Source organism: Apodemus sylvaticus, chromosome 10 (genome assembly GCF_947179515.1).
Source record: "Apodemus sylvaticus chromosome 10, mApoSyl1.1, whole genome shotgun sequence".
In the NCBI taxonomy this organism is placed as follows: Eukaryota; Metazoa; Chordata; class Mammalia; order Rodentia; family Muridae; genus Apodemus; species Apodemus sylvaticus.
In genome coordinates this window covers 63,904,160-63,918,126 of record NC_067481.1, presented here as the reverse complement: position 1 = coordinate 63,918,126, position 13,967 = coordinate 63,904,160, and the positions used below count along the sequence as shown (strand labels likewise).

The window sequence follows — 13,967 nt, the reverse complement described above, 5'->3', positions numbered from 1 at the left end:
TGAATAAAATAAATGAAATATGGAAGATGCTAGAGAAATGGCTCAATGGTTAAAAGCATTAGCTGATCTTCAGAGGACTGGGGTTTGGTTCCTAGCTCCCACATGCAGCTCACAACTATCCTTAACTCCAATTCCAGAAGATCCAGCACCTTATTCTAGCCTCTGCAAGTACAAGGCATACATGTGACACACAGATATCTCATACACATAAAATATAAATAAATCTTAAGAGGTACGTAACCTTTAAAATCCTATGGACGTTTTGGCTTATATGGTCCTTGCCAAAGATGGATTAGTGTAGTTTTTAACTTAAATTAGATTTCCATGTAGGAAAATCTCCCATCTCATTTCTTCAGTCTGTTCTATGCATATCTGTATGAGAAACCCAGCCCAGCACTCTCAGTGTAGGAGTTTCAGGTTTGGGAGGATGTTAGATTTATATATTTTTTAATTCACTGTTAAGAAATGAAATGGGATGGATGTGATGTGAAGCTGGATAGGTGATTCTGTAGGTAAAATGCCTGCTAAGGACCTGAACTCAGATCCCCAGCACCTGTGTTTAAAAAACAAAGGTGATCATGCATGTCTGTAACCCTAGTTCATCCAGGATGGAAACTAACAGATCCCTGGGACTCGCTGCCATTCTCTCTACCAGCTGGTCAGCCCCATCTCAAAAGAAACTGTCAAGAGCTGCAAAGGAGGACACCCGATGTCAAGTTGTCAGCCTCCGGCCTCCACACCCATACACATGCACATGCACATACATACAAAGAGAAGGAACAGACTCTGGGTGTAGCTCAGTGGTAGAACACTTGTCTGTTGTGCACACCAGGTCCTGGAGTCCATGCAAGACTGCAAATTAATAATAAATGTACTCATTGATAGTGGTGTCACAGCAGGCCTCCTCAGTGTGTCCCCTGAGTCACAGGTCTGGGCAGTATTGTTCAAGAGGGTCTTAGAGAAGTGAAAAAGCTATCAGTATGGGTCTATTTTAATTTTTTATCTATTCAAAGTATATGGGTGTTTTTCCTACATATATGTCTGTGCACCACATGTGCACAGGGCCAGAAGAAGGCATCAACCAGATTCCCTGGGTCTGGAGTTACGTGCAGTTGTGAGCCACCATGGGTGCTGGCAGTGGAGCCTGGATCTCTGGTGGAGCAGCACATGCTCGACTGCTGAGCCACCTCTCACTCTCACCTTTTTACCTTAACAACTATAATAGCTCAACATTTGAGGTAGCATCTTTATGAATAGTTGTGATTTTTGCATTGCATTCATGGTTTGCATATTTTTCCTTATATAAATTGTTCTTAATCCATGTGACAGAATTAAATGTCTTTCTAGCATATCTGAGACATTTCTTTCAAAGATGTTTCTAGTCCTAGAAACTTCAAGAATAGATATAAAGCCAGGTATTGTGACACACGCCTTTAATTCTAACCCTTGGGAACAAGAAACATGCTGATCTCTGTAAATCCATGGCCAGCCGCTGGGCAGTGGTGGTGCATGCCTTTAATCCCAGCACTTGGGAGGCAGAGGCAGGTGGATTTCTGAGTTCGAGGCCAGCCTGGTCTACAGAGTGAGTTCCAGGACAGCCAGGGCTACATAGAGAAACCCTGTCTTGAAAAAAAAAAAACCCCCAAAAAAAGGTATAAGTGAGGGGCAAGGGAGCTTGAAGATGTGTGAAAGGTTGGCCCAAGATCAAGGGAGAGTCAGCTTTGAATACCAACTCTGAAGCCTTTTATGGGGTGCACTCCAGAAAACAGCATAACTTATGCTCTGCGTTGACAGTAGAGAATTCAGAGTTGTAGTAGACAACACCCATAAGAGACCAGAACATAGCAAGCGAGGTCAAAGAGAAGTTCTTTGCTCTGGCAAAGTATCCAAAACCCTAGAGCCCCTTCACTATCTAAGCAGCTACATTCAGGTTTATGTCCATAGCCTGTTGGCAGATCAGTGGCTCTAACAGTAGTTTTGGTGTGTTGATCTTGTCAAAGTATTAGAAAAAAGTATAGCAAGATTGGTTACCCCTGAGAGGTAAAAATAAGCAGGAAGCAAAAGAGCAAATCCTAGGTTCCATTACCAGGACCAAGGTAAAATGCTCATTCAGTGTCTCTGTGGAGCTTACCAAGAGGGAAATCACTCAGCATGTGTGGAGCCCTGGGTTTATTATATCCAGGCATACTACAAACAAACAAACAAACAAACAAAACAGAAATGCACGGTTAATGTCTTGTTGCTTTTGCTGTAGGAATATCCGACCCTTACAACCTTCTTTGAAGGAGAAATAATAAGCAAAAAACACCCTTTCTTAACTCGGAAGTGGGATGCAGATGAAGACGTGGATCGGAAACACTGGGTGAGTAAGGCTGTGCTCTGACCTGGGCAGTAGAAGACATCTAGAGATCTGACAGGCCTGGACCCAGGGCCTTGTCCCCAGCAGGAGTTAGTCAGAACCTATTCCTACATGAGTCACAGTTGCCCCAGGTCTATCAATCCTTTTCTTAAATATCAGGTAATAAGAACAATCCTTCAGTTCCTCACAGCTTTGTGTGGCTGTTAGAACCCAGGCAATCTCCCCTGTTCTTCCCATCTTTTATCTATCTACTGTTCCATTCTAGTCAGCTCAGTGTGGAACCCCGTGTAGCAGGTAGCAGATGCCGCTCATGGCCTGCAGTGGAGCTGTGGTTGATGAACCCCAGCAAGTGCATTGCGTCTTTCTGTTTATCCTACTAGACTCGGGGCATGCCTAACCTGCTCTATCCAGACACCCCTGAGAAATTCTGATTCCAGTCTTTAGTGCTCACATGTGCAGTGTTATACAGCACTCGGGAGTACTGAGTGACTCATTCCCTAACACTGAGTATGTCAAAATAACTCAGAATTACAGCCCTGGAGTCTTTTCCCTGGTTTATATTTCAGCCTTTACCCAAATCTTTTATCTTCACATTTTTGTTTTTTTGTCCTATCATACCAGCCTTTGACTTAGTGGTGAGGTGGGAAGGAGTGTGTGTGTGTGTGTGTGTGTGTGTGTGTGTGTGTGTGTGTGTGTGTGTGATTGTTTGTTTGTTTGTTTGTTTTGAGATAGGATCTTGCTTTGTAACACAGATTGGCTTGAAGATCTCAGTGATTCTCTTACCTCTGCCTCCCAAGTGCTGTATAACAGGTGTAAGCCACCATGCTCTGCTGGTTTCTGGTTTTTTGTTTGTTTGTTTGTTTGTTTGTTTGTTTGTTTGTTTGTTGTTGTTTTCAAGACAGGGTTTCTCTGTATAGCCCTGGCAGTCCTGGAACTCACTCTGTAGACCAGGCTGGCCTCAAACTCAGAAATCCGCCTGCCTCCGCCTCTCAAGTGCTGGGATTAAAGGCGAGCGCCACCACTGCCTGGCTACTCTGCTGGTTTCTGGTTTGAGAAAAGGTCTTACTATGTTTACCTTGAGTTTATGGTGTAGAATAACTACATGTGCTACCACTTTCCTGGTGTACCTTCAGATTTACCTTAATAGCACTTAAAGCTAGGGTTGTGGTCATCAAGTCAGGGTTCCATATGCTTTATATCCTTATAACAATATTTATGACTTAACATATCAAACTATATTATAGTACTTTGATTCCTGTGCATATTAAACTTTTACTATTGGCCTTTTATTTTATTTTTTTTTACAAAGTATGTACTTATTTAGAAATATTAGATAGAAAATGTGTAATGATAATTCATAGCACTAAGGTAGCTACAAACTTCATTTCTCCCTCTTTTGAGTCCTTTTGTATCTAAGTTTGCATTTTGTATATTCAACTGATTATAGATTGAAAATGTTTGGGGAAAGTAACTCATTGATTCTCCTTTTAGTACAAAAAAATGCTAGTAAAACATATTCTGTCTCAGACTAAGGAGATGGCTCAGCAGTTAAGGGCACTTACTGCTCTTCCAAAGGACTCAGGTTTGGTTCCCAGCACAATGTGGCCACTTACAACTGTCTGTAACTCCCGAGTGCAGGGGCTAGGACACCTCTTCTAGCCTCCTTGGCATACACATGGTGCACTTACATACATGCCGGAAAAACACTTATATACATAAAATAAAACTTAAAAACAATATTGCTGAGTGGAAACATATGCTTTTGGTCTCAACACCCAGAGGCAGAAACTGGCAGATCTATGTGCATTTGAGGCCAGTCTGGTCTACATAGTGAGTTCCAGACCAGACAGGGCTATTCTGAGACCTTGCCTTTAAAAGAGAAAATGTGTCTCTACTCAGCTATACAAACTATTTTTATTTTCACTTTTTTCTGTACAGTACAGTTGTTGATGAGCATCTCCACTTTATTCTAGTTTTTTAGAGACAGTTGAGAGTGTGTAGAAGTATAATGTGTACAGATCTCATATTCATCAACCATATCATCTGAGAAATACAGTATCTGGGGATTTGGGTGTCTGAACAGAGTCCTGGAATCCATCCACTGCCTGGACCAAGAGATGACTACAGACTTTTAGGGGACTTTTTGGTTTGGGTTAAATATTTTGGTTTTGTTTGGTTTGGTCTTTTTACAAAAATAAAACCCCTTTGTTGTTGTTGTTTTGTTTGTTTATTTGTTTTGTTGGTTGGTTATGTGGTTTGTTGTTTTTTTTTTTGAGACAGGTTCTTTCTGTGTAACCCTGACTGTCTTGGAACTCATACTGTAGACCAGGCTGGCCTCAGACTCATAGAGATCCTCCTGTCTCTGCCTCCTGAGTACTGGGATTAAAAGCATGTGCCACCTGATTCTTTTTCTTTTCCTTTCCTTTCTTTTCTTTTTTTAGGGCATGCATATATTAATCCTTTCCAGATGCTACCTGAATATCTGGCACCAGCCTCATGTACATAGAGCCAGAGGTCAACACCAGATATCTTCCTCTATAGTCTTGCACATTTTTTGAGGCAGTTTCTCTAAACTGAGAGCAGCTCTAGCATTGTAGATGTACACACCTTTCCTGGCCTTTATGTGGGCAATAGGGATCCAAACTCAAGGTCCTTGTGCTTACACAGCTGGTACTTTACCAACTGAGACATCTCCTCAGTCCTTTTGTTTGTGTTTGTCTTTTGTTTGGGTAAGACAGGACTTCTCTGTAGCCTTGGCTAGTCTAGAACTTGCTATGCAGACCAAGCTAATCTTGAACTCAGAGATCCTCCTGACTCTGCCTCCCAAGTATACTAGAATTAAAAGTATATACTACCAGCCAGGCTCAGTGGCCCATGCCTTTAACCCAGCACTTGGAAGGCAGAGGCAGGCGGTTTTCTGAGTTCCAAGCCAGCCAGGGCTACACAGAGGAACCCTGACTTGAAAAACCTAAAAAAGAAAAAAGAAAAGGTACATACTACCTGTCCAGCCCCATTTTGTTTTGTAAGATATGTAGTCTAGGCTAGCTTTGATTCCCCTGTGTAGTTGAATGTAACGCTCTGCTCTTGAGTCTCTTGTCTCCAGCCTTGCCAGTGCTGGGACTCACCTTGACTGTCTTTGCCCCCTCTGTATTTTTGTTTTGTTGTGTTTGAGACAGTGTCTCGTTATGTACTTCTGACTGTCCTGGAACTATGTAGACAAGGTAGCCCTTGAGCTCAGAGGTTTCTGCTTCCTGAGTTTTGGGGTTAAATGTGTGTGCCACCATGCCCAGTGCCACTCTGTATTTCTTTGCTAAAATTCCACTAATCCATTTTCACTTTATGTATCCTGATAGTGTATTCTAGAACTGTGCCCCTTCTCACCCTTTAGACCTTATCCACTGACTGTGTTTACTGGGCACACAATCAAGTAGTGCTTTGTCCTCCTAGCTGTCCTCTCAAGATTTCATGAGCTCAGACATCCACCTTTTCTTGTATGAATCACTGAGACTCTTCTTTCTGTTGTTTTTAGGGCAAGTTTCTGGCTTTTTATCAGTATGCAAAATCATTTAATTCAGATGACTTTGATTATGAAGAACTGAAAAATGGGGATTATGTCTTCATGAGATGGAAGGTAAGATTCTGCCCAGACCACCTCCTCAAACTCCCATGTGCCAGATGCTAGAGCACCCACCCACACTTCTCTTGCAGGTTACACCCTCCCCACAGGGACCCTCCATGCTGTTGCTTATCACAGTGTCTTTATGACAGGGTCCCTACATACTTGTAAGCAGCAGTTGTGTGGTAGCCGCAGTGCATACCTCAGTAAACTGGTTATGCTGTTTAGTGGGCAGCAGGCATATTTATGCCAGTAGGCACTGCTGACCAGTATCCTCTCTTCACCCAAGAATCCTGTGAGCCTCCAGGGTGCGTTTTCCAAATATTGTGGGGACGCAGGGGAACTTTGCTTGAGCTTTAGTCATCACTGCACCCTGTTCCTACCAGGGCCTTAAATGTCCTCCACTGGCGCTTCTGTTTCCCACTGCTCTGAAACTGTGGGCCCAGGGATGGAGTGTGAGCCCGCAGCTCCCTCTAGGGTTTCGGTGGCTTGGCCTTGGCCTGAGAGTCCTATGCCTCTCACTATGGCAGTATGCTCTCTGCAACCACATGAGTGCAAGTCCATGTCACAAGTTTGTGAAAGAACTCTGGGAACACCTGACCACCTCTGGTCCCCATTATCTGGTAAATAAAGGAGAAAGAAAGCTACTTGAATATGACATATTACAGTGTTCATAAAATCAGACAGCTAAAGAGGCCATGTGCGTGCTGTGCTGTCTGTGCTTTGTGGGATCATTTGGGATGTGGGCTATCATTTCCTCACTAGACAGTCACTAGGTAGCACACAATGAGCTTTCCTCTCCAGCCCCCTCTGCCATCCACTGTATGTAAGCTCACTCTGCTATCCAGCAGCTGCTGAGCCTCCTTCCCCAGCCTGCTCTACAGTGGGAAACATGCCAACAAACCCTTTAAAGCACCTGCTCTGATCTTTAGATTATTATTTTTTCCTGTGCTGAGGAAGTAACTCGGGGTTTGCACATGCTAGGCAAATGTTCTACTACTAAGCTAGACCTCTGCCCTAAATTAAACTTTAAAGTGATATTTGAAGGTTGAAAAAGGCAGAAAAGAATGTCCATTTAAAAAAACAATCCTGGTCTACAGAGAGGGTTCCAGGACAGCCAGGGTTACACAGAGAAACCCTGTCTCGAAAAACAAAAAACAAAAAACAATTCATAAATAAGTTAATTAATTAATTAATTAATTACTTAAAAACAAAACTGGAGAGGGATTGAGAGTGTTTATGGTAGAGTATTTGTCTAGCATAAAGTTGTGAATTTCATCCCAGCATTGAAAAGTAAATAAAGGGCTGGAAAGATGACTCAGTGGTTAAGAGCACCAACTCTTCCAGAGGTCCTCAGTTCAATTCCCTGCAGCCACGCTCACAACTATCTGTAATGGGATCCGATGCCCTCTTCTGGTGTGTCTGAAGAGAGCAGTGGTGTACTCATATACATAAAATAAATAAATCTTTAAAAAAAAAAAAGCACAGGCAAAAAGTAAATTAAAACAGTTTGTTAAAGCAGTGGGTTTGTCTCCAGACAATTTCTCTTAGAGTAACACACATGGGATTTTGGTTCACCTGAAGCCCTGGGGCTCTGACTCCATCTCCCAAAGAATGTGAACAAGGACATAGCCTTTCACTGGTTGTTGCCAGTTTAGATGGCAGATTGCCTGTCTTTGTGGCACAAATGGTGCTGTTTCTGTGACTTTGGTGAGGTGTCATGGGGACTCTTAATTCAGAATGACAAGAGACTCAAACAGATGTGATTACCTCAGCAGTAGAGGTAATCAAAACCACCCAGTGCCAGTTCCTGGTAACCAGAACTGAACTTTATTCTTTCTAGGCTTTTCTCTGTCAATGACCTCCAAGAGGTAGGCGGGTAGGCAAGTAGGCAGGAAAGTAGTATTGATCGGGTCTATTAGGTCCCAAGCTACGTTCCTGTGGGCTCACCACAGTGTGTAGGAGACTGTAGTAGCAATGAACACCACTATCAACCAGGCAGAAGCCTAGCAGCTGAATAGGACCATGTGGTCACAGTCTTTTTGTTTTGTTTGGAGGCTTTTGTTTTTATTTTGTTTTGTTTCTAGCAGTCTTTAGAACTCTCTGGCGTCTTACTGAAAGGGAAGGTCTGACTGGCCCCTTATCTGTGTGCAGGAACAGTTCCTAGTCCCGGACCACACAATCAAAGACATCAGCGGTGCTTCCTTTGCTGGCTTCTATTACATCTGCTTTCAGAAGTCAGCAGCCTCCATAGAGGGCTACTACTACCATCGGAGTTCAGAATGGTAAGGATCTTGTGGCCAGTGCTACTGCAGACATTGGCCTCAACTCCAGCTGTCACATCTGAAAGGAGATTCTCCCAGTCTACCTCTGTCCAAATCTCATACTCTATGACTCTATGTGTGTGCTGAGGTCGTTTAGATGATTTCACATTGAACAGGGACTCTTTCCTATGTATAGAGTGAACTGAAAAGTGGATATTATGTAAAGATATCATTTCTAAATATTGTAAAAATTTTTAGACTTTTCATTTGATGTGTATGCATGTTTTTCTCTATATGTATATATGCATATCACATGTGTACCTGGTGCCTAAAGAGATGAAAGAGGACATTGGATCCCCAGGAACTAGAGTTATGAATGGTTATGAGCCACCATGTGGGTGCTGAGAACCAGATCTGGACCTTCTGCAAGACCAACAAGGGTTCTTAAACTGAGTCATCTATCTTGCCAGCCCCATATCTCTCTCTCTCTCTCTCTCTCTCTCTCTCTCTCTCTGAGTATATGTATGTGTGTGTATGTGTTTGTGTGAGAGAGAGACAGACAGGCAGACTCACATAGACACATAAACACACTCTTACACACTAGAGGTAGAACCTCACGCTTGTTATGTGGGATGCAACCCAAGACCTTGCACATGCTAAGTAAATAAGTGTCCTAGCACTAAGCAGCACCCAGGATATACTTTCAAACAGTGTTGCATTTTCAGGAATGATTACTTCAATCTTGATCATTTCATATATATTCCTCATAAATTCACCAGTAAGTCTAATGTAATCTCTTACAGACAATGTGACTTTTCAGTTACCTGCTGGCACTGCCTCTCATGCACTTGATCTTGGTCTGATGAATGAGAGGCCATGAGAGTTCACCTTCCTACCTTATGTTCCTCCAATGCTAGGGACAGGAAGCAACCTCAAGCTGGTTCTTTTTCCCCCAAGGGGACTCTCTTGTTTCCTTCTCGTACCTTGAAGGTTCGCTATACAAGTTGGTTTGTTCTCTGGAATAGAACACTGTGGGGTGGAGAGACTGCTCAGCAGTAAGGAGAGTTTCATGCTCTTCTAAAAGACCCAGATTTAGATCTCAGCAGTCATATGGCAGCTTACAGGCTGCCTGTAACTCCAGATCCAGTGAATCTAATGTTGTTTTCCTTCCAAGTACCCACACATATGTAGTACATATAAATTCACACACTCACACAAAAGTAAAAGTTAAATGTTTTCAAAAAATAAAATGGGACACTATTTTCTTTCAGTTTTTATTGTTTTGGTTTTTGTTCTTTGCTTACTTGTGAATGACCCTAGCCTACATCAATTCAAATTCTTTGTTCTTTAGTTTTGCTTGTTTTGTGAACCTAGGGACTGAGTTAGGCTTGCTTGTTTGTTTGTATTCATAGCTTACTGTGGGGACCGTGAACTGAAGTGGCCAGGAACTTGTGGTTCTCCTGCCTCTGGCCCCCTGGCTGCTCGTGTTACAGACCTGTACTCCAGGCTTGACACAGGATTTGGTTGTTTCCGACAGGCTCTCACTGTGTACCCCTGGCTGACGTAGAACTCTATGTAGACTAGGCTGGCCTCAGACTTAGAGAGATGTACCTGCTTCTGTCTCTCATGTGGTAGGATAAAAGGTTAAGTCTCTAGGACAGTCAGGGCTACACAGAGAAACTCTGTTTCAAAAAAAAAAAAAAAAAAAAAAAAAAAAAAAAGCTTGGGTCACTGTGCCCAGCCTTAGGGCCCTATTTTTGTGAACTGTATTACAATTGTTTTGTAATAGCAGTTCTCAGGCATGGTACAGGTGGAACAACAAAAAAGGGACAGAGGGAACTAGTTAGGTAAAACGAGTTAGCAAAAGCCAAACACAGTGGTCTACTCCTGTATTTCCAGCTACTTGGGAAGCTGAGACAGGTGATTGCTTGGTCCCAGGAGTTTGGGACCAGCCTGGGATGCACAGTGGTACCCCATTTAAAAAAATATATAACAAAATGGGGGGGGGGGGTTCTAGAGAGATGGCTCAGCAGTTAAAAGCACTCACCGTTCTTCCTGAGGACTTAGGTTTAGCACCAGCATCACATGGTGGCTCCTCATCTGTAATCCCAGTTCCAGAGGATCTTATGCCCTCTTTTATCCTCCACAGGCATCAAGCACACGCATGGTACACACACACACATGCACGCACGTACACGCATAAAATAAAAAGAAAAACTGAATCTTGATGGCACATATGTTTAATCTGAGCACTCAAGAGACAGAGCAGAGGGATCACAGTGAGCCTGCGGCCAGCCTGGTCCCCATGGAGAATTCCAGGCCGGCTACAGCTACAGCTGCATAGTAAGACCTTATCTTTATATTACTGGAAATGGTTTAGCACCTCAATTTCAGTATAATTGGCAGGGACTCTACCTAGAGTTCTCCAGCCTCCTTTGTTCAGGATACCTAAGAAAACTCTTCTATTCTGTCTCTTTTCTGTTACAGGTATCAGTCCCTCAACCTGACCCATGTTCCTGAACACAGTGCACCCATCTATGAGTTCCGGTGACAGTGGTTCAGAACAGTGGCCAAATAAAACTGAACTTGGCAACAAAGAGCTTTGCCAAGGAAATTATGTACCTGCCAGAACCAGGAGAGGTGTGTTCCTGTTTCTTCACAAGCAGACTTCATCAGAAAGCATGAATGTTAACCTACAGGATCCAAGGAGCATGGCCAACCTTCAGGCAGGCAGAGGGAGCTGTCCGCCTCCTACCCTCCTTCCTCTCAGTGGCATTGTGGTCACCATCTGTTTCTGAACAACTTTAAATGCACTTTCCTTCCTGCACAGCTAACTTCTGCATCACTGAAATGCCATCTTTCCTCGGCCTGCCTCTAGCCAAGTGGAAGGTCAGCTCCTGGGTCACCTTAGCCTTGGTGCTCAGTGTCTCCACCCAGGCCCTACTCCTTCCCAGTGCTTGTTTGGTAGCCCAAGGAAAGGCAGAGCCCAGCATCTTGTGCCCCAGAGCTCTATGTGAGGAGCTGTCTGGGCCCAGAATCTACCACCAATGAGATGAGATGGGGGCCTTGGGGGGCCTCATCGACCTTTGATTCCAGGTGATGTCTCCTGGGGCCCTGTGTGTTAACAATGCAAGACTAGCACATGGCTGTTGGGTTTTCTGGGCCTGCTTTGGGGATCACTAATTTTAAGGCTTCCAGATCCCTGGTGGGAGTAGATCCCAAACTGCTTTCTCAGTACATTTGCTCCAAACTTCTGAACTTGAGGGCAATACTAAAATAAAAGAATTTTTTATTACAAAATTATTATTTTTATGGTACCTTTAACAAGGACCCTATGGCAAATGCACAATTATTCCGAATTACATTTATCGTTTTCACATTGAAAACAGCAAATGTTGACTTAGTGACTTTTATATCTATGTCTATATGTATATTTAATCAACCAGCAGTTTTAAAACAAGTCAACCTGGTACAAAAGTTCTGCAGCATTGCTTAAATTACAGTGCTAAACACAAGAACTGTTTCCGGGCCACCTGAGCGTTTGCGCCTCCTCCTTTTGCTACTCAAAACTTCAGTGTGTCATGACAACCTTTTCCAAAGGCAGAGGGGGCGTCCATTCTCCGGAAAGGATGACTGAAATGTTGGCGTGGCGTGGGCAGGAAGAAATGCGCTCAAATAACTTGGGGCTCATGTGCCAAAGTGTGAGGGAGGGGAGTGGTTTGGTTTGGTTTGGTTTGGTTTTTCTAAATGTTTAAAAAGCTTAATAGGTTGGCATTGGTTGTAGTCCACAATATGGTCAGGACCTTGGGGAATTCTGGGGGTTTACAGGTCCAAATATGAGGAAAAAAGCTTTAAAACACACACAGCCTCAGGGCTGGGAGTGCGGCTGATCAAGCACTAGCCTGTCACCTATGTGGACCTTGCCTTCATTCCCAGTGCTGGAAAAAGGAACACCAAGGGGTAGCAGGTTGGTTGTTCTTGTATTGTGCTGTGTTACTAATACTGAATATCTGCGGGAGCCTTAAGGGAGCAGAAGTGGGGAAAGGAACCAGCAGGTGCTTGCGATATTCATAGCCCCAAGACTTACCATTCAGTAAAGCTGAGGCTCAGAAACCATAAAAATAAATCATCCCAAGACTTAGAAGAAAATAATAAACATCCATTTTCGAGAGCTGGATCAATGGTTCCTTACCCTTGAAAAGCAACCTGGGTATGGCAGTACACCTGTAGTCCCAGCTCCTCAGAAGTCTGAGCCCAGGAGTAGGGGTCAATGTGAGGTGAACCTTCATCTGAGACCAAAGTTCACCTGAATATCAGATGACCAGCTCGGATCAGAAACACTTGGTTTACACCATGGGACACCGTGGTTTCAATTAAACTGAGGGACAACACTGAAGAGTGAAGGGGGCAGAGACTGACTGCTGGCTTTTCCCTGCAGCACCCTCTGGCTTCCTCTCCACCATGCCACTCAACCCTTGTGTTCTGTGCAGGTATCATTCAGCAGTAGATGGCATCACCCTGAAGCTGGGGCTTTCGTGTAGCTCAAGTAGCACATCAGTGAGCAGCTTCCCTTGTAAACGGGGCAGGCCAGGCTGTAGCTTAGGGACTTCCCCACACACCCCTTTTCTCCTTGGATCTCTGTCGTCAGGGTCTCACGGTAACTCTGGCTGGTCTGGAGCTCTCTATGTAGACCAGGCTGACCTTGAACTCACTGAGATCTACCAGACTATGAGTACTAGGATTAAAGGTGTGAACCACCACGCCCTGCTTTTTGTTCTTCCTTAGCTAGGGAAGTGTTCCAGCTCTAAGAAAGCTGAAGGAAGGATGCCTTTCACAGCCTTCAGACCCACCTGAAAACTTGCTGCTTAGAAGTCTACCCCTGAGCACTGGGCAGGAATAAACACGTTCCACTTCTTAGTAACCCCTACCTGGTGGGCAGTGACTTCTCTTCCTTTTCTGTCCCTGAAGGACTTCTGGGGTCTTGTCTCCATTGGTAGGTCTTTCTCCAGCTGTCTCGGTGGTTTACATGCTCTGGTACTGTGTGCAATATCTTTGACTGACACTTGTATCTAACATTGAAAAATAAGTGCAGACTGCAAATTTCCTACTGTTCTCTACTCCAACAAGCCAGCCCCCAGGCCGGGACTGGTCTTACCTTACCCTCCACTCAGAAGGCTCCACTGCTGTGGACCTCTCATTCCCTGCTTTACTCATCTACCCATCTATCTCCTTTAAGATTGCCTAGCATTTCAGCTGCAGTCCAAAAGTAAGTAGACAATGCCTAATATTAAGTAGACAGTCAGTTGGTATACTGGCCCTGTTAGCAGTGTTGGAGTCAGACTCCAGTGGAACAAAGGGGTTTCTCAATGTCTTTTGCTTTCAGAAGCAGGGAATTTATATTCCTTTAAAGGCCTTGAATGGATTTCTTTCCTCATATAATAGTCACTGATAAGCTAATTTTTAAAAAGAAATGCCATTAAGTATGTTACATTGTGGTTTAAAATTACTAACAAGTTCTGGGAAAGAAAAATACTTGATTTTGAATCTTAAATGTTTTTTAAAAATTAGAGTTCAATGGGCGCAAAGTAAGAATATTTTGTTTCTTTATGGAAGACCTGTGGAAAGGGTTTGAAGATTTGCAATGGGAGAATTATTTTGCAGAGCTATCAATGTCTAAATAATTTTTGAAAAAAAAAACAATAAAGGTATTTAAGCAGTGTGTGTTCAA

The 13,967-nt window shown here is 43.5% G+C and overlaps 1 protein-coding gene across 1 annotated transcript in view; it reads left to right on the top strand.

Annotated features, from left to right (window-relative positions):
- Gid4 (GID complex subunit 4 homolog) overlaps positions 1–13,967 on the top strand; it is a 25,926-nt gene extending 11,959 nt beyond the window's left edge. The window contains exons 3-6 of the mRNA XM_052194003.1: positions 2,255–2,362; positions 5,889–5,990; positions 8,130–8,260; positions 10,727–13,967. Of these exons, the coding sequence (XP_052049963.1) occupies positions 2,255–2,362; positions 5,889–5,990; positions 8,130–8,260; positions 10,727–10,790 (405 nt within the window). The 3' untranslated portion in view covers positions 10,791–13,967. The remainder of the gene's footprint in view (positions 1–2,254; positions 2,363–5,888; positions 5,991–8,129; positions 8,261–10,726) is intronic.